We start from the raw sequence: 20,840 nt of genomic DNA on the forward strand, positions 1-20,840 counted from the left end.
AGCGCACACCTCAGCGATTGGAAGCTACGCCCCTTCTGACAGGGGACCAAAGGGTTTTTTGTAAAACTGGAAACAGGAGAAGGTGACTATGGTACATGAATACTGTACATTACTAAGTCAAAAAAACAGGGGACCCCCTCTCTGATCGCTACTGACAAGGTGGTCCAGAATTATAAGAGATAACAGCACACAGCCTCACTAGTCTAAAACTATACTGATATACATTTACTATACTAGTGAGATTATGGTTACACGTTACATCAAAACACACACTGACCACACTGCAATGGATTCTGTCTTGTGTGAATGTTGTGTATTCATGTTGTTTCTTTGGCTTAGTTCCCTTACAAAGCACAGCCCACACAGGTTTCATTTGTGTGTGTGTGTGTGTGTGTGTGTGTGTGTGTGTGTGTGTGTGTGTGTGTGTGTGTGTGTGTGTGTGTGTGTGTGTGTGTGTGTGTGTGTGTGTGTGTGTGTGTGTGTGTGTTTTTAGGTTGGTAGCTTTGGTATATCTACGGTGTGGGGCTGGGCACTGTAAGGGAAGGCTGCTGCAAGTTCTTTGGTGGTGACCCGGAAAGAGCTTGTTGGGTCGGCCTGGTCCTGCCTCGGTCCCCCTGGTCTGGTTTGGTTTGGGTCAGAGTGTGATTGTCATGTTAAAGACCACAAAGAGCCGACTACGGCTAGAACCACATCCATGCACTGGAGTTACAGACTGATGATGGCGGTTGCAACCAATGGCTCTATTTAACTAATCACACGTAAGGTGCTAATGAAGAATGCCCTAATGCTAGATAGATACTACTCAGACACGAAGATAACTTTCACATTTACATGCATATACATGTTAATAAATACTTACTCTAGCCTATATTCATGTAGTGGATTGGCCTAGAAATGTGAGATGACACACATCTTAAAGCTGCACCCAGCAACTTTGCACTTATGAGGCTCCAAATGCCAGTAATAAGGGAAGATTAAACTTCAATAATCAGTACTGTGACATGTCATGTTCACCACCCTGGCCTGTCCTACAGCATCCCACCTCATGGAGCAGAGCTTTCTCTGGTTAGGCCTCTTTTGAAGTGCTTTTTAGGAGTCAGATTGATTAAGTGCTTCAGCTTTGCTGCTACATTTGCTTATATATTTATATCAATCAATTTGTGTTAATTCAATACTAAACAATGGATGGACTCCAGTGGCTCACAAATCAGATTGTCATCTTGCTCAAAATCAAGATTATTCAAACACAAGACTGGTTGTACTTTTTCCATATCACATACATATTATCATGATAAAAGCACTAACAACGAATGGAGCTGCACAATTGTGCCAGCTAAGCTCCCTGGTGGTGTAGTGGCTAGGTCTCGGTGCACTTACGACCTGAAACGAATATCACTTTTTTTGCATTCTAAGTGTAGTTAACGAGACATAAAATCTTACCAAGTGCAGCTTTAAATCAGCGTGATGTACTCTAGCTATGCTAAAAAAAAGCTAACAACTCCTCTCTAAGCACTACGGGTGCACTCGGCTACAATGGGCTGCGTTCTGTTGTCTGTCAAATTCTGGACACACCCTCTGGCACGCCCCAGTCACTCAGAGAGAAATAACCATCTCTTACAAAAATACACAGAGAGAGATACTCGCATTCTGCCACACAACAACAAAATAACACGCCGCTTGCAAAATACTGATGCATAACACTTTTCCATTATGGCACCAACTAAAAGTTCTGTTTTCCTTGCTATATCGTGCACCTTCATCCTTTCCATATAACATTTTTAACAGCAGCAGATATCGGATATTGCTGTGTGGACTGTTGACAGACAGAGTTACTTCCTTTTTTGTGTGGAGGGGTGCGGTGGTGGGGGTGCAGGAAAAGAATGGGGAGACAGTCAGCGAACACAAGAATGACACTCCAAGAACAAAAACAGTTGCCTAAATCTTTAAGTGCTGGGCGACAGGAGCGGGTTTTATAGGGTGGGTGTTTAACGGTGCGGTTTTAGTAGCAACACATATGGTATTTTACAGTGGAAGAGGGAAGAAGATGGCAGACAAAGGGATCTGGAGGAGAGAGATGAGGACAGAGAGAGCTGTCTCCACCTGCTTCAGGACCTTTCCTTTCTGTTGCTGTCTCATTCTACCACCTACCATGTCTGACTACGGAGAGGCAGTCACACCTTCAATCGTTCACATTCTCCTCATTCACCCTCTCTCCTTTCAGTCTCCATTCCCCTACGTCTTGCGACTTTCCTCTCTCCATCCCTCTACTCCCTCCCTCCCTCTTTCTATGGCTGGCCTTCTCAACAGGACACCTCCATGGTGTGGGTGACAGCGCCGACTCCCTCGGTGCTGTCGGAATGGGTGCAGGTCCGAGAGCGGGAACCGTCGATGGAGCTGGCACTGGTCAGGGAGGCCGTCCTGGATCGAGCCAGGCGGGTCATACTCGCGGAGGGCACTGGGAGTAAGGCAAGATTAAGAGTTCAGCATTCCATTTTGTACAAAGAAATGTGTGATCAGTTGATATTGTGGAGATGTTGGGAGCACATGCTAATGTGGACAACTGAAGAATTTTCCTTTTTGTAGGGAGTGAGAAAAGGCAGCGGTCCGGCTCACACAACAGCCCTGAATGGTTGGGGTTGTTCATTAAAGCTGTCAGTACTGAACACTGAGACGCAGTGTCAGCGGCATGCACTTTGTGTGATATAATGCTCAATTATCCTAGAAGAAGGTTATTGTTGTGGAATTCTATTAATTTATGTATCCATTATTAATCCATTCATTAATTGTATAAGGCATGAATTAAGATTGTTTTTAGTCTAAATGCTGTAGCTAAGGTCAAGAATTACGCGCCCAGCTCTATTTATTAATCCTGTTTGTGAATATGTTATGTATGTCTCTTTAGTCAAAAATTATAATACTTCAGAAAAAAATCAGTAGGCTTCATGCAATAATATAGTGTATTATTAAGGTAGTGTCCAATAATTATTTCTGTTGGTAGGTCATTTTAAAGCAGGGATGAATCCACAGTTTCATGTTCCTCTACAGCTGAAATGGTTACTTTGCCTTAAAGCTGCGTTTATTGATTTAGCATTTATTTGGAGTCATGTTTTTGGCCACATGACAAATGTAAATCCAACATTCACTTTCCCTTTAGCTCTGTTTTGGTCTCTACCAACTCCTGAGAAAGTATCAGGAGTTACTTAATGTTCTGTACATTTAGAACATTAATATCGAAGCCACCATAGATATTTTCTATGTAAAGATTAAGTGGAGTAATCCTAATCAGAGAAGGAAGTCACTCTCCCTGTGTGTTGTAATCTGAGCTTGTCTGGTCTGACCATGTGTGCGTGTTAGTGCTAGTGGCCTTGAAAAAACGTTGCTATTCCATGTATTTGGGAACAGCCTGTGAGAGGTGTGTGGAGGCAATCCCAGCCTCCTTTGTTTGAGTCCATCTTCTTTAAGATGCTGAATGCTCTACTATGTTAACCAGCTTGCTACAAATGTTGATCGTCTATCTTGTGGTGTTTGTCGGAGTGTACTGTGGGTTGATCAGATCTTTTTCTGATGATAAAAAATAAGGTTGATGAAAGTGGACATTGCGGGCCAGAAAACCAAAACAATGAGCTTCAAAAAGGCTAAAAACAGGTTCCAGGCCTGCAGGGAACTGTAGAGCTGAGGCATAATTAACTACGGGTTCATCACAATAAATGACCCCTTTTACACGGAACACAGTCAGTTGATCTATTGTAACAAATATTGATTAGTACAGCTTAAAAGATTTGAATTTCATTTGTCTGTTTTGAGTTCTAGCATTTATGCCCTGACAGTAATACAACTCAAGAATACCTTGACCATGATTTGAGCATAAAAAGTAATTTTGTTTTTTACGTGTGTGTATACTAGTCATAGTAATTAAGGCCACATCTTTAATACAAAAACACTGGCTCCAGCTTTATGTAATGCAATTTATGTAGCTTTAATTTGTTAAGGTTCTCTTTTGATTACAGGAAATAGATTTAGTGTTCTGTTGGTCATTCTCCTTTAAAGCCTAAACTATTACTTGTAAACGTTAGTACGTATTTAAAGACAAGATCACTGGTTACAAACTTAGTCCAAAAAACCGTGCTCAAAGCTAGCTGAAGGCCATGCAAAGAGCAGTACTGGAGATGCAATGGCAAAGGAATGGGAGGAGGGGTAGTTAGGGCAGTATATTTTTCCTTGGGAGGAAAAAATATTCTTGATAAAACAATGATGGGGTTTCATGTCCTTAGGGCAAAAATAAATAAATACTAGAAATGATAGCAAAAGTAAGGATTTCATAACAGCCCAAAAGTATTGTATTCATAACCAAATTAAATTAAAAGAAATTTGAAAAATGTCATCGAACAGGGCAGCAATAAGAGGTCAGAGGTGAAGGGGGGGGGGGGGAGGAAGTACCTGGCCCTCCACTCAACCTCCGATCCTTCACATAAGCGACTGAGAGAACGGGGCAAGGGAGACAGAGGGCAAGATTAACACAGCTCATGTCCCTCTGCATGGAATATCACAACACACTCACACACCACCACAATAATACTGCTGCTCAAATAGGCTTTTTTTTAATAAGAAATCACTGAAAAGGACAAAGACATGACAATATACTGTATATAAAACCTCACTCACTCACTCACTCACTCACTCACTCTCTACAGTCTCATTCTGGATACTTACTGTAGCCCATTCCCTGCAGGAAATACTTGAAGGCTTCAGTCAGCTTCCCAGGCTGGAAAACAACACGTCAGAGTTCAGTTTCACTGATTTTAGAGCTAACAATGTCAAATATGGGTGATGCAGTCATCGACTGTCTCATTTTTTTTAAATTTTATTGCATGGCAGCCTGTTGTGTGTTACCTGTGTGAGCTGGGGAAGTCCACCAGAGTCAGCCATCTACCACGAGAGGAGAGAGCAGCAATTAAACAATTAGACAGAACAAAGACACCCTTGATCTGTGCTTGCCTCTGTACTGCTAGCAACTCATGTCTTCATACCTGTCGTTGCATCATATTTGGTGCAAATTTTATGTCGTACAAGTTAGCTGTAAAATAATCGTATTTGAAGATGACAAGTTTGTGTGTACTCCAAGCGTCGAATATGTAATTTAATTTCACCATCTCCAGTTTGAGCCTGACTGAAGACCTTTCTTGCTTGTAGACATACTGTCTGCTTTTAAGTAAAGGTCAAAACAATGGAGCATTCATTAAGCATCATATAAGGATTATCATTATTTTTGTTTTGTGTATGCAAAAAGTCGATCTCAATGGAAATTGTGCACAGCCATCAGACTTTTTGTGTAGTAGCTGCTAGTGAGATGAGGACAAACGGCTACCTTTAGGAAGGTGGTGTTGGTTGGGTCCAGTTTGGAGTTGCACTCGACCTTGAGGAAAGAAACAGCAAGTCGATCTGAATGAGCCAAAAAACTGCGGTAACAAAACATTTGTTATTGTTATGGAGCGTTAAAGACGGTCAGGACATGGAGAGGAACTGTCGATGCATAGTTTATAATTAAAGACAGTCTGTGTGTGTGTGTGTGTGTGTGTGTGTGTGTGTGTGTGTGTGTGTGTGTGTGTGTGTGTGTGTGTGTGTGTGTGTGTGTGTGTGTGTGTGTGTATGAGTGACCCAGATACTGCAGTGTGCTGCAGAAATGAGTCACTTCTGCCGGCTGAGAGCACAGCCGCAGTCTGCACACACAGACACACACACACACACACACACACACACACACACACACACACACACACACACACACACACACACACACACACACACACACACACACACACACACACACACACACACACACACACACACACACACACACACACACAAACATACATGCACACACACACACACACACACACACACACACACAAACACTCAGTGGACAGATGTGCACAGACACACAGACACACAGACACACACACACACACACAGACACACACACACACACACACACACACACACACACACACACACACACACACACACACACACACACACACACACACACACACACAGACAAACACACACACACACACACACACAAACATACATGCACACACACACACACACACACACACAAACACTCAGTAGACAGATGTGCACAGACAGGCAGGCAGACAGACAGACACACACACATAAACACACAGACACACACAGAGTAGAGAGATGTGCACAGACAGACAGACAGACGCACACACTCACAAACACAAACCCACACACACACACACACACACAAACAAACACACACACACACACACACACACACACACACACACACACACACACACACACACACACACACACACACACACACACACACACACACACATATAACGCATGAGCACTCAGTGTCACATACTTGTTTTTGCTCTGCGCTTTAATCTTTAATCCTTCACACAGATTGCCAAATTACATATTTTATATGGACACCTTGGAAATGCCTGTATTTTTGTTTATTCCCACCAATTATTTTCTTTAAACTCCATGTGAGTGACATGACATGCAGAATTGCAAGTCGGAAACAAAACTGTTGAAATGTGTGAATCACTCTACATATTCCAAGTGTCTCTGCTGACTGTATATAAAGACATATGTCATATCAGTTGGAGCAAACACAGCAGCCTTAATATCAGCATATAACACCTCCCTCCATTCCTCTGTCACTTTCCATTTCTCCATTTTTCTCTCTTTCCAGGCCATTTTATAACAACATCCCTCCTTCATATAACTATCTCATTCCTCCGAAAGACATAGGAGTGATTCGTTTTTTTTTGAACTCGCAGCAGACTAGCTGGTGCAGAAGCAGAAATATCTGGGCCACTATAAACTAGAAAAAACCCTAGAGACAGAGCGAGGCCATCTGGCCTCTGGAGAAAGCTAACACACACACACACACACATGCACACGCGCACACACACACACAAACACACACACACACACACACAGTATCAAATACATGTATTACACACACAGACAGACACGCACAGCGGGTGCAACAGTTTTGCAGAGAGGGTGAGGTCTCTGCTGGCTGACCTGTTTCTGTGACAAACAGTCACTAACTGGGTTTAAATGCCAAGTATAGAACACTTAATTTACAGTAACTGTAATGGTTCGCTGTTTAGAGCTTTAGATGGACTATTCTTTTTTAAAAGCAGGAACAAGCTATCTCATTGGGAAAGTTAGTGGAGTGAGCTAAAGAAGCAAGATAGCTGGTGGAACAGGTGTTACAGCATGATGAGACAAAGAGAGAGGTTTTCAGAGTGAATGGATAAAGGAGGAACGATCGAGGAGAGATGATGGACTCACCACTCCCTCCTCAGCCGGGGCGTTGTCTCCCACAACCAGCATGGCAGGACACCTATAAGGGGACAGTTAGATGTTTAGAGGAGGAACTGAAGGTGGACTCATTCTGACTTAAATCCAAATCTGGGATTTATGTGGAGTTTTAGGCGAGATTTTTTACAGCCTGGTTATGTTATGTTATTCTGTTATATAATTTAGATTAATTCATTACTTGTTTAGCTTATAGCTTGTCCAACAGTCCAACCCCCCCCCCCCCCCCCCCCCCGTATTGGGTTTACAGTACAGTGATATTAAGCAGCAAATTCCAGTTGTTTTTTCCCCTTCATAAATAATCAAGACCGTTTATCCTGGTTAAATAACTGGATTATGCACATTTGTTTGATTTTGTTTTAATCAAACTGTGTCTGCAGACTTACTTCAGGGTCTTGGCGTTGAGCACCGTCCCACTGCGATTCATCTCCAGGTCCCTCCGACTGAAAGAGACATCATGAATGTTATAATAAAATTTTTTCATGTGTGTGTGTGTGTGTGTGTGTGTGAGAGAGAGAGAGAGAGAGAGAGAGAGACAGAGAGAGAGAGAGAGAGAGAGAGAGAGAGAGAGAGAGAGAGAGAGAGAGAGAGAGAGAGAGAGAGAGAGAGAGAGAGAGAGAGAGAGGGACAGAGAAGGAAACTGCATCTCTCCACCTGTTGTACATGTTCCAGAAAAGCTGCAGGTTGAACTGGTTGACGGTGTTGTTGATCTGTTGCCGGTAGCTCTGCACCAGCTCTGTGTTGTTCATCAGCTCCTCCTGCAGACAAACCCACAAACTGGCTCAATATCTACCTGTGACAGATATTTTGTATTTTGCATATATTTGGGATATTTTATTCCCAGACTGTGAGCCCACCTGGCTGAAAAGATGTGGCAGCACAGTATCTGGCAGAGCGCTGGTCAGGCCTGACAGCTGGGGGAAAGACGAGGAGAATGATATTGTGAGCAAATCAGGAAAAGCAGGCCTTGATTCCTACTTGTATATGAACGCACTATACAGTTATACACAGGTACCTTGGTGGCAGCCCAGTCGATCCAGCCTTTGCCATTGGGGTCGATGTTGAGCAGAACCAAACCCTCCACCATGTCAGGGAAGATTAGCTGAGAGCAGATGACAGAAGCCTTGCATTAGTAGTGCACTCTGACTAAAAACGACCCTGAATATGTGACTGAACACATTCTCCTGTACAGTGTAGGAGAATCAGGGTGTGACTTACAGCAAACTTAGCCAGAATGTAGGCTCCAGCTCCAACTCCGATCCCAACGATGCTCTTAAATCTGAAACAGATCAGACGGTAAACCGAAACAGATTTGAGGAAAATGTTTTAAAGAGAAATAAAGATACACTTTCATTAATGCGTGAAGGCTACATGGATGCAAATATACAGAGTGCTGGCATGCTTATAAGATGTTACAGAACTGTTGACAGCAAAGATTAAAATTCATGCTAGTGCAGAGCCGAGTGTGGTTCTGTGGCTGGTGTATGCCCAGGCTAAAATTACATCCTGTTGGCAAAGAAAAGTCTTCACTCAATATTGCCTATCTGCAATCCACTGTTCAGGAATCAAAGAGGCTGGCTAGAAGAATGAAGCTATGCTTTGTTGAATGCTTTAGAAAATGTGACGAAGCCTCCTGTAATTGACTGTTGGACTGACACATGTTCACTGGTTTGGTTTTGTTTATATTTCAGTAAAAATAAATATTTAAAAGCACTTAGTGTAAAAGAGAAAGTTGAACAGATAACAATGCTGATTCTGTATGTGAATGACACAGATGTAATGGAGTTTTTTGCAGCAACACTGAAATGTCTCGTCTTTGCTGGCAGTATAAAGAGGACACGATGCCCCTGCAGATGGCTCTTATAAAACATTGTCTGTGTCGGCTCTGTGAATAAATGTGTCGTTTAAAAGCACCAACCCAAAGTGCTGCACCACAGTGGGCAGCATCCCGGCCAACTGGTCCATAGTAGGGTACTGGTACCTGTGGACAGAAAGGACACAACTTCTGCTCATCCTTGCTTCACATGCTGTGTGTATGATCAGTGCATATAAGCATCTGTTTCGACTTGTACTTGTACATGATCATCATGCCTCAAATCATTTATAAATACTTGAAATTGAGATGGTAACTGCAGCATCATCTATTCACCAATAGGCTGGCCACTAGATAGCTATTGCACATACATAATATATAATATAAATATAATGATAAATAATTATCTATTCATTAGTGGTTATCAAGTGTTTGCGTGTTCGCATTTCTTCTTGTTTGTGTGTGTTTCGTACCCCTGTGGCAGCTGCGACGCTCCAATCTGCTGTCCCGGGGCGTCGACGTGGCAAACCACAAAGTGCTTGGTGATCTCCTGCATATCCTCATTATTGAAGAATGAGTTGAAGCACAGCTTGTCTGTGGTAGAGCAAGGGAGGATAGGAAATAAACAGAAGTAGCATGGGGTGAGAGGATAGAGAGATAGGATTGAAGAAACGTGGCGGGGGAGGTATAGGGAGAAATCAAAGGGCAGTGCAAGGAGGAGGAGAGGGATGAAAGCAGAAGAATGTGATGGCATCAGATATGCACCACCCTCAGACAGCACCTTGAAGGTGACCATCTGTGCAACTGATCGCGTGCCAGAAGGAGAAGGTAATGACTCTTTTTGACAAATCTCATACGACACTCATCCACCTCCACTTTCAACAGAGAACTGAATTAATTACTTTATACATCGTCTTGCTTTGCCACACCCCACCCCTCTTGAATGCCGCAAAAATCCGGATGCACGGTGCCTCTGAAAAACATTTTCACGTAAGGAGGCAAGCCCTGGCATTCAAATTGCTAATTCTATGCAAAATACTGCAGAAAATTCTAAAGATAGGGGTCGATATAACTACTACATGACTTACTAAAAGAAAAGACCTCACTGGACTTACTACTTTACTTTACTGGGGTAAAAATAATTTAAACATTTTGTTTTTCATTCTGCCTTCCTACCAGGCTCTTGAATTCCATATTTAAACATGTTTGAAGCATGTAACTAACTAAAATGGTCTGTCCTATGCAGTTAAATGAGAATTTTAATGTGACTATGTATATATCAGCGCTGCCATTTTGGCTATGTCTCTCTCGCTAAAGATCGCTAACTTCAAATACGTATTAACTATCCTTTTCCTCTCTGTTCGTCCATGACAGGAGGAGATCCTGGTTATTTAGCAATAGCCAACCTTAGCACAAAGACTGGAAGCTGCTACCCAGCTCTGTCAGGAGGGAAACAAATGCACATTTCACCTCCAAAATTTACTATTTAAATGCTGTATCTTGTTGGCTAGCGAGTAACTAATACATTTATACTTTTGCTTTCAGTAGCATTGGTGTGTTGTCTGTTTGCATGTGAACCATCAGCAAAACACAGCACATATTTACAGAGCAGCATGAAAGTATTTCTGAACATACAGTATGTTTCGTCATTGGGTTTATTTTTCAATGAAGGGGGACTATAAGGGACGATAATTAAAGACTTAGACTTCTCTTTATTGATCTCTTTGGGATGACTCCCGCAAGGAGGTTGAGTGAACCCTAGAGACTTCTTTCTAAAGAAGAGATTTTTCTTTTTGAACGGGACTCACTGAGGATTTCGCTCAACATTTAGAGTTCTATTTCCTGAACTAATACAGAAGATTCAGAACATTGCATTCAGAAATAGCTACATGTCTAATGGATGTCAGCTCTGTATTTGCCCTGATCCCACTGGCTCTGCAGTTGGCCTACTTTCAGCCCATGCGTGTCAGACTTGGTGAAACAACATAGTTTCCTCGTCAGGCTTTAACTGAGCCGTGTTAACTAACGGGCCAATTAGCATGACAACTTGCTCAGAAAAAAAAAGCAGTGGAGGTCGGGGAGGTGAGTGCTTAATCTGTGCCACGGTCGGTGCTGGCTCCAGCTATGTGAGGACAGAGGTGAGAAGTTTCTCCCATTTCCTCATCAGTATGCACTGAGTGAGTGCTCATCGTGTGCACTCCTACTGACTCTGTGACCTACTTTCTCCCTCCGTACTTTCCTTTTTGTCTATCTTATCTGCTCCTTTAACCTCTTTTCTACTACTTAAATCCCTTCTTAAATGAATTCTCTTTTCTCTTCATTTCATTTTCTCTGTTTCCACTCCCTACTGTTGGCTTGCTCTCTGCACCTGTGGGGAGGGAGGGACCGGCAGACCACTGCGTCATTTTATATCAGACAATAAACTCTCTACCAATTTTCTTTTATGTCCCTCGCTCTCCTGCTCCTGCATGGTTGTGCGCCACAGTCGAGTGATTTAGTGACGGACTGTGAATACTAATAGGCTTGTGGTTCTGCTGCAGCGGCAAAATACAAGTTATTGTCTCATCTATTAGTCTTTTACTGTATATTCTAGAGTATGTCTTAAAACCATGTGCTTCCTTTCTTGTTTGTTCTTCATTAATGTATTTTTTATCCTTCATTCCCTGTGTATTGCGGTGTATGTTTTTATTTTTCTAAATGAAACTGGATATCAGCTTGATAATAATAATAATAACAGACAGGAGGAGGACCAAAAAAAGGCCAACTAAAGCCAGACATCTGCAGTCAAAGCAGCAGTCAGCAGAGCAGCGGATCATGACACGCCATCCTCCACATCCCCACCATTCCTCTCCCACCTCCACCCATTAAAGCAGCACGGCTGGCCCCGCCCGCCTCCCTTCCGCAGGATGGGGATGTTTTTCTGACCTACATTTCATCGATGACTCTCGCACACCCTTTAATTTGCCTCCTCATTTTGTCCTATTTCTGTGTCCGCTCATCTCACATTTACACAACACCCCCACCTCAAAGTCGTTATTTCTCTCTCTTTGTTTTTAGCTTTGCTCTTCATCTTTTCATACCCATCCTCTCCCATACACAGGTTTTTCCCTTTATTAAATGATTGGTGGCCACTCCATCTGTATTAAGGTCTGACATAGAGATCATGTGGTGAATTTGTAGAATAACATGAACATGACAATCAGGACTCAACTTTAAAACTTCAGGTGAAGGAAGCTGCAAGTGTGTGTGTGTGTGTGTGTGTGTGTGTGTGTGTGTGTGTGTGTGTGTGTGTGTGTGTGTGTGTGTGTGTGTGTGTGTGTGTGTGTGTGTGTGTTAATGTGAAATAATGATGTGGTAGAGAGGCCAATTATCACCTCTGAAAAGTGCAGACACACCTTGCTGAAAAGCTCCGAATATCTGTCAAATCACACACACACACACGCACACACACTAACACACACACACACATTTTTAATGGATACTCACGGTTAAGTCCCACGTCGTGGTAGGTGAGGATTGCAGGCTTGTTTCCTTTGGGTGCCCCGCGGATCACCACATGCAGCATCCCATAAGGGGTCTCGACATCATGTTCCTGTTAAACACACAAACACACCCTCACTCACCTGCTGTTCACACACAGTCAGCTGTTTCAGTAAGAACATTTGCACCTGAATCCTCTCAGAGGAAGCAGATTTAAGAAGGAGATGAAAAACATTGATCCATAGTCTCAAGTGTTTCATATTGTCAATGTGTTCGTGGATTATAAACAGCTCCTAATCCAACCTGCTTTTTATTGAACTTCAGCCAAATGTTCCTTCACCATAACATTAACAGCCAATCTATAAAGGATTGCTCCTCAATAATCTGACCCTGTTACAGCTTTCACAGCAGAACGACAGAGGTGCAGTAGCTCAGTAACATGGCAAGAAGGTCTGTAATTAGTGTACGAGCACAATGAATCCTGACAGTTAATGACTGGACGTGAATGGATTTAACATGCCATACTCTGCAGTCATTAAGTAGGAAATGGCTGTTAAGACTGTAGACTGTAACATTTCAATGGCAAAAAAGGAACGCATAAAAATGTCTTTGTCCAAAAGAGAAGAGACGTTTTAATTAATGTTATATAAATGCAAGGACTGGAATAATATTATTTAGCATCTGGAAGAAAATGCTATGATATATCAGAGATATAAAACTCCTACATATAAGACCCTCCCCCAAAAATGGGAATTGGAAAGATTAAATGTGGAAGAAAACAACTCTTCTTCTTAATTAAATTGTAATGATTCATCTGACTTATGTTGGAGGCGTTTTAGCTTTTTGGGGAAAAAATCAGAATTTCCCCATCAAAATGCTTGAAAGGCATTTACTCCTTCTAGCTTATTAAAAATTCCATAATCTATGCATATTTGAAATGTGTTAATTTCTAAAATGTTCCTGTTATATATAAGATTTCTCCTTCTTCACTGCTCATTCTCAGTGTTTGTGTACTGGAAGTAGTTTCTACATCACACAAATGGAATATTTTACCAGGGCCGACTTCCAAACTAGTTGTGATGTCACAAATCAGGTCCACTCCTTCAAATCAGATTTTCAATGAGCACAGAGAAACGTTCAGCAGCATGAATATGTCAGACTCTGCACATACATCATTCTGCATTGAAGCTGCAAAAACATCCAACTGTAGGAAGAAGAAGAAGACCTACTTTTGAGTGGGGGGGAACTTTAAGGATTTTGCCATAAAAACAAACACGGTGTGGTTAACGCCACAACATGTAAATAATGTAAACTTTATGCAAGTGCCCCCCCCCCCCCTATTTTTGAATCAATACAAAGATCAATCTGACCATCAAGGAAAGTATAACTCATAAAAATGAAAAGCAAAGTAAGGCCGTATCTTACAAAGTAAATGAAAAGAATAAATGGTAAACTAACACGTGAACCAATATTTACCTCACCTATACAGTAAGTAAGAACATTTCACCATACCACAGCAGAGGACAGAAATCTTGGAAATGAGGATAAAATCTCTTAAAGGTAATGTACAAAAAGTAGAAATCACTAAACGTTTCATACTGGCTCCAAACAGTTGGCTTGTTGCGTATTTAAATCTCTCATACAGTATGTCCCACATTTTGTCAGCATCCGCTGGTCAAATTCTGAGCCAGACGCACTCAAAATGGAGGTAGGAGATATATTACCATTAGCTGCGCAATGTAGGTGTACACACACACACACACACACACACACACACACACACACACACACACACACACACACACACACACACACACACACACACACACACACACACACACACACACACACACACACACACACACACACATACACACACACACACACAAAGCAGAGTGGTGTTGAGGCTAATTACGCCTGGTTTAGGCAGTCAAATGCACTGTAGCCTCTTTATTGATGATGCTGACACTTCTGTCAATATACTCTAATTTAAACCACACAAACAGTACATCATTAGTGCCCTCCCCTCACCACATCTTAAACTATTCAGACTGAAAGAGTTAACTGACAATTATCTGTCAGCCTGCCGCTGTCAATCTACAGCCTCTCTCAAAAGCTGTCTGCTATTCCTAACTTAATACACATTCCCTTTGGAGTGAAATAAGCGACTCCCAATGACTCACAGATACAAACAGCACTTATGGATGCAGCCAACTGCCAAAAATCTTCACAATCCGCCTCAGCAACACTCATGCCGCCGGCAGTTATGAGTTAATCCAGTCAGATTATCTCTCTATTATCTCAGCATCAACATCAGTGTTATCTGCACTCAGTATTCTAATTTGAGGCAGTTACTGCATCAGGGGCTTTGTTCACGTCAACAGCCGATTTTCAGCGACTGGACTCTGGTGAATATGAGGAGGCATTTAACAAATACCTGAGCTCCTGATGACCTTCAGACGACCAGGAGGAAAAGACAGACAGGAATTTACAACATCTCTTGAAGGACGTGGAAATCTAGCTTTCAAAAATAAGACACTGTTTTTTTTTCGTGCTGTGCAGAAACATCATTGGATTTGATTTATTTCATCGTGACCTTAGAGCATAAAGCAATCTCTTCCTTTCCTCACACACACACACGAACAAACACACACACACGAACACGCACAAACACGCACACACACACACACACACACACACACACACACACACACACACACACACACACACACACACACACACACACACACACACACACACACACACACACACACACACACACACACACACACACACACACACACACACACACACACACACACACCTTTACTCATCTGTTTCAAGGTTGCCAAAATGGATGATACTGCAGAAGGATTATCACTTCTTCCTCCACACACCCATACACACACACACACACACACACACACACACACACACACACACACACACACACACACACACACACACACACACACACACACACACACACACACACACACACAAACAAACAAACAAACAAACAAACAAACAAACACACACACACACACACACACACACACACACACACACACACACACACACACACACACACCCACACACACACACACACACACACACACACCCACACACACACACACACACACACACACACACACACATGTTTTTATCCGCAGAGGTATGCGCATTGGTGCATTGCACAGCATCTGTGATGGCGAGCTTAAGTGTGTCAGTGGGCCAGAGTCAGAGAATGACCCATCATCTGAGACTGACGCTGCAGTTTCTGCTTCTCAACACAGAATATGAAGGCAGAACATATTCCATACAGCTACATCTTGATTGATTGATTTTATTGACTGCCAACAAAAATTGGTTCAGATTAATATTACATTTTTCTTTGCAAATAAATATACTAAATTTAACATTTAGAGGCAAAAACAGGCAGTTCAAAACCAATCAAAGACAGTTTGTAAAGACCAAGAAATGTATTCTGACATTTTTGACACCAGATCAAAATACAGTGAGTCATACAGACTGTGTGAACAAACCAGACACAGGAGTATACAGCTGTCCCTCACACTCTCCTCCCTGCCACTCACCCCGTCCCAGCACTCAGGCATGGCTCCACAGCAACTGTACTCTCAGCCGAAAAAGAAGAGCAGGGTGCAGACAGGCAGGTGAGCAGCCAGGCCTCTCCTGTTTTACGGGACTAGGTCCTGGTGAGCACTCGCTGTAGGACAGAGAGCTGGATGGTGGTTGCTGCAGATCGCTGCAGTGTCTTTGTCTGCACGGCACTACTCCCACCCAGGCTCTTTAGCTCCTAGCTGCTGCCGCCCTCCTCCCCTCCTCCCCTCCTCCTCCTCACACTCTATAGGTCCCCAAGAGAGGGTGTGGGGCAGGCTGGAGATGATTTGCTCAGAGTGCTGCATCCCTTGCACAGGATTGGTCGGTTGTCTTGTCAGTCTCTAGTCTGAAAGCACCCTCTCTCTCCCTCTCTCATCAGCACCATTGTACTAGTTTTGATTTATTTCTGCTTCCCTGTTTTCCTGTTTCAGCGACCTTGTTTTGTTTCAGTCCTTAGACAAAAACAACACAACTGCTGTTCATGAATTATCAATGAGACCTCTACTGTAACCCCGCAGTTAGCGAGGACATCATTTTATGCAAACAAGAATTATTACGCCTTGATTTTTGAAACAGCCTCTTCACTTGTCTTTAAGGAGCTGAACTCAACATTCAGAGCATCAATATAGCAGCAAACAGCTATCTTCTATGTAAAGATACAGAGGAGTAATTAGCTTCCTGAACAGAGAGTGAAGTCACCCTCCCTCTGTGTGTGTTGGAATTTGAGAGTCTCTGTTGTGTGTTTTAGTCTGGCTGTGCATGTTAGTGCATGTGGCCGTGAAAAAATGTGGATATCAAACATATTGTTGAACGGTCTGAGAGCGTTGTGGAGGAAATCTCCTTTAAAATCTATTCAAACTGAGCAGGAGTCAGGCTTCTCAACAGAAATGACACGTCGCACTTGTTTTAGCCTCCTTAAGGCCACACCTGCATCAAACAAGGCAAATTGTTTTGTCAAATCAATGGGATCAATTAGTGACTCACTGGGGAATAAGTGAATCCACCCAATTTCACATTCAATTGGTAAACTTTGGTGTAAACATTTTTGCATTTGTAACACGCTGAATTTCTAGGGAATGGAGAGACGGAGATCTGGCATATCCGCTGCTCGCTCTGTTAGCATGTTAGCAGGTAGCTTCCATTTTGTGAAGATGTGTGGAAGAGTTTTGCTGATCCACTTTTTGGCATGACTGGCCCTTTACACCGACTCCCAGTATGTTTTAGAGTGGATTTTTTGAGTTTTTATTTTGAGTGACGTGGACTATGTGGACAAGGGTCAGTGAGGAGGGGGAGTTAGGAGATCTGGATACAGTGTTGGAGGTGGAGGTCAGAAAGATATTTAAACCAGGACAGCAAGTGTAACTGTGGACGATGACACTGTCTTTTCATCGCATTTAAAGAATTCTGAGATGTAATTACAGTATATGTATGTGTTGTTAGCCCTCTAGATTCAGTGTTGGAGGCCGACGCCCATTCATTTCTATGAAAGCTGCTCAAATACCAAGATGACAGCACTACTTCTACATTGTGTGGCCCATTGAGCAGGCGCGCTGGTTTAGCAGCTGGTTTGCAAACTTGAATGGGGATTAAATTATTAAACCGTGCAGCTCTTCTAGACTTATCAAATGTATTCGGACCGAATAGATCAAATTCTGATGGTCATTTTGCGGGGGTTGTGATGCTCAGTAAAATATATCCACAGATTTTCTGACATCTGTCTCATCAATGGTAAAAAGTCTTTTTGGGCCACAGGGCATCATATAATGTTACCGCTGCAATTCCCCCGTTTGGCCACTTTGTCAACATGGCTTCACAGCCTGACGCACTTCCTGTGGGCCTGTTTTTACCAGTGACTGCTGATTTCTTCTGTTCTTATTCAACTGATGCTCAAGGGGGGGCTTTGTCTTTGTCAGTCTGGTTGAACCATTGTACAGTGTTTTGTTCTTGTACAAAATAAAACCATCATACAAAATAAACTCTCAAGAAGAGGACTTTCTATAACCTAAAAGCATCAAAGACCGTTCAAATGTATGCTACAGTCAGCTCTCTAGTGTGTTTTGGAGTTGCATCCACCCACATCTACCTGCGTTGTTAGATCAAGGAGAAAAGGGATGAATCAATATATTACTGCATAATCCTGCCGTTTTGAAAGTGTAAACGTTTTTGCCAATTCAAATCTAACTACACACCTAATTCTGATCTGCTAGCTAGTAAACCTGCATGCATACAGTCGAATGTGGTTTAATCACATTCAATTAACAAGAGATCAATTAACTATTAACACCTGGAGATAGAATTAGAAACTGGCTCCTTGCTGATAGATGAGAAGTGTACGTGCATATTCACACAACTGTAATGGTGTCACAGCAACTATCATGCAGCGCACGCACACACACACACACGCACACACACACACACACACACTCTCTCTCTCTACCTGTTCTTTCCCTCTATCCCCGCTTTTCTCTCTCCGTCTATCCACCCTGTCCTGTTGAAAGAAAGCTTGGTGTGCTGACTCAACTTGATACACCACTCTTGCATTCCCTTCCTCTCTCTTTCTGACTTTGTCCCCCTTTCCTCCGCTGAAGCGATTAACTTTCTCCCTGCTGGCTCTGCATTACATCTACTTTACAGTCTCTGCCAGCTGGTATTTGATGAACGGTGAAGGGCAGGAGGGAGTCTGAATATATAGAGTTGTTGTTGAGATTGAATGATATTACAGTATATGCTGTATGACAGTACCCTCTCCGGTAATGCTGCCATTTCCTGTCATGTTTAATGTTCTGTATGCAGTGGCATAACAGGTACACGCCCTCCACACACACACATACAACCCAAAGCCTCAACATTATTAATTAACCCTAACCCAAAAATAAAAAAATAAGCCTCAAGATTATTAATTAACCCTATTTAAAAAATCAATGCAGATTTTGTTTTTTATATTGAATAGAAGTATGTCATAAAACTATTGTTAAGTTAAGTTCTTTGTTTCTACTATATGAAGACAGCCACATCATCACTTTTAAGAGTTTTCCAATTGAGCATTAAACTCCTATAACACTGTTTAAAAAGGATCAAGATAGAGTTTTACCTAAACTTACATTACCTACAATGCAAGATACAGTATGTTGCTGGGTTGCCATCTGCATCACTTGGGCCACTTTTTGAGACTTTCTTGAGTGTAGTTATGGGTAATTATCTCTCATGATATTCATCTATAAAGCTCTACTGCTGGAAGAATAGTTTGTCATTGTAGAGATTATACACTTTATTTCAGAGAGGTCGATAATGATCACAACAAAGTCTGGGTGCAAAATATGGAGCTGTAACCGGCAGGTGATTAGCTTAGCATAGCATAAAGACTGGAAGCAGGGAAAACATTTCATACATCTAACAACGCCCGCACATCAATTATTAACATATTGTGTTTGGTCTGTTTCATTCGTACATGAGGAGAAATGTACATGACATTTTTTTGTTTTACTTTAAGGCTCCTTCTTGGAAACAGTCAGTGCAGTGATTTCCTATTTCCTATTGAAACATACCTCATGTGTTCACTAAATCATTAGTAACAGCATACACAAGCGTGTTGGCAGTGTGCAGTCTCTCTGCAGTCAATACTGTGGAAGACTGAGTAACCTGAGTATGTTGGTCTTATAACCTTAGCTGTCTAGAGCTGCAATTACGGCCCCATTACTAATATCAGGAGCAGAATTAATCAACGAACCCGAGAAATTTATGAAAATTAAATCTCAACATAATTATCTATGTTTAACCAGGGATAGTATTAATATAAACAGTTTGATTTAATTAAAATGTCAAAACTCAAACTGCATATGGGGAAATTTGATTTTCATATAATATACAGCATACAACACATCCTCAGGTGGATAGACGGACATGGAGCCCAGGCTGCCTTTCCAGGGAGCTAACGTTAGCGATCTGCAACTGAGGTATAGTTTCAGCATCCTGAACCTGCTGTCAGTCAGACTCAGACTCAGATGGGGAATATGATGTGAGAATGGTAAGTGTAGTTAGCATCCTTTCTGTTGTTTGTTAGCTTGTTCGCTTGTAACTGTCAGTGGCTGACAGCTTTGATGGCAGTGTGTTTTCTCTCTGTACTGACAGTCCACTCTGAGCTGGAGGTTTCAGGTTTCTTTGCTGGTATTGTGTCAAAGCCATGTACAGTATGGTTTATGGGTTAGTGACTTTCCAACTAAAGCTTCCTCGAATACGTCAGAGAAGTGCACAGAAATCTCCTACAGGAGAGGAATATGAAAACACCTCTCTAGTGACCGAATTTGCTCGGATACAAGTCCCTACAGTCACTGTAGATCTTTAATTCCTCAATGCTTTTATTGAAAATGCATTCTGCTGATGTGTTCATACTTTGTTTAGCTATCAACCCTTGAACTCTCTTTGTCAAAAGGTGAGCTGCATGCTTCTATATGTGCAGTTTCCTGACAACCTTACCAGACAATTTCACTTTGATAGGCATCTTTTGAGGATAAGATACTTAACCTGTCAAGGTTCTATAAATAACTACATGACTGAA

General features: G+C 42.1%; 1 protein-coding gene across 6 annotated transcripts in view; it reads right to left on the reverse strand.

The window, feature by feature from the left end:
* Nucleotides 1-367: 367 nt before the first annotated feature.
* Nucleotides 368-20,840, reverse strand: part of ndrg4 (NDRG family member 4) — a 56,623-nt gene continuing 36,150 nt past the window's right edge. For 3 of the 6 annotated variants that reach the window (XM_083916868.1, XM_083916866.1, XM_083916865.1), the window contains 14 exons: nucleotides 12,671-12,776; nucleotides 9,658-9,778; nucleotides 9,290-9,352; nucleotides 8,590-8,650; nucleotides 8,387-8,473; nucleotides 8,229-8,285; nucleotides 8,026-8,129; nucleotides 7,758-7,814; nucleotides 7,345-7,396; nucleotides 5,366-5,413; nucleotides 4,891-4,926; nucleotides 4,711-4,762; nucleotides 4,438-4,476; nucleotides 368-2,455 (listed from right to left, as the gene is read on the reverse strand). In XM_083916868.1, the coding sequence (XP_083772994.1) occupies nucleotides 2,301-2,455; nucleotides 4,438-4,476; nucleotides 4,711-4,762; nucleotides 4,891-4,926; nucleotides 5,366-5,413; nucleotides 7,345-7,396; nucleotides 7,758-7,814; nucleotides 8,026-8,129; nucleotides 8,229-8,285; nucleotides 8,387-8,473; nucleotides 8,590-8,650; nucleotides 9,290-9,352; nucleotides 9,658-9,778; nucleotides 12,671-12,776 (1,038 nt within the window). In that variant the 3' untranslated portion in view covers nucleotides 368-2,300. Of the gene's footprint in view, nucleotides 2,456-4,437; nucleotides 4,477-4,710; nucleotides 4,763-4,890; nucleotides 4,927-5,365; nucleotides 5,414-7,344; nucleotides 7,397-7,757; nucleotides 7,815-8,025; nucleotides 8,130-8,228; nucleotides 8,286-8,386; nucleotides 8,474-8,589; nucleotides 8,651-9,289; nucleotides 9,353-9,657; nucleotides 9,779-12,670; nucleotides 12,777-16,260; nucleotides 16,430-20,840 lie in introns of those variants that run through there. The other 3 variants (XM_083916869.1, XM_083916870.1, XM_083916867.1) reach the window with 3 other exon arrangements.

Source organism: Echiichthys vipera, assembly GCF_963691815.1.
Source record: "Echiichthys vipera genome assembly, chromosome: 7".
NCBI lineage: Eukaryota > Metazoa > Chordata > Actinopteri > Perciformes > Trachinidae > Echiichthys > Echiichthys vipera.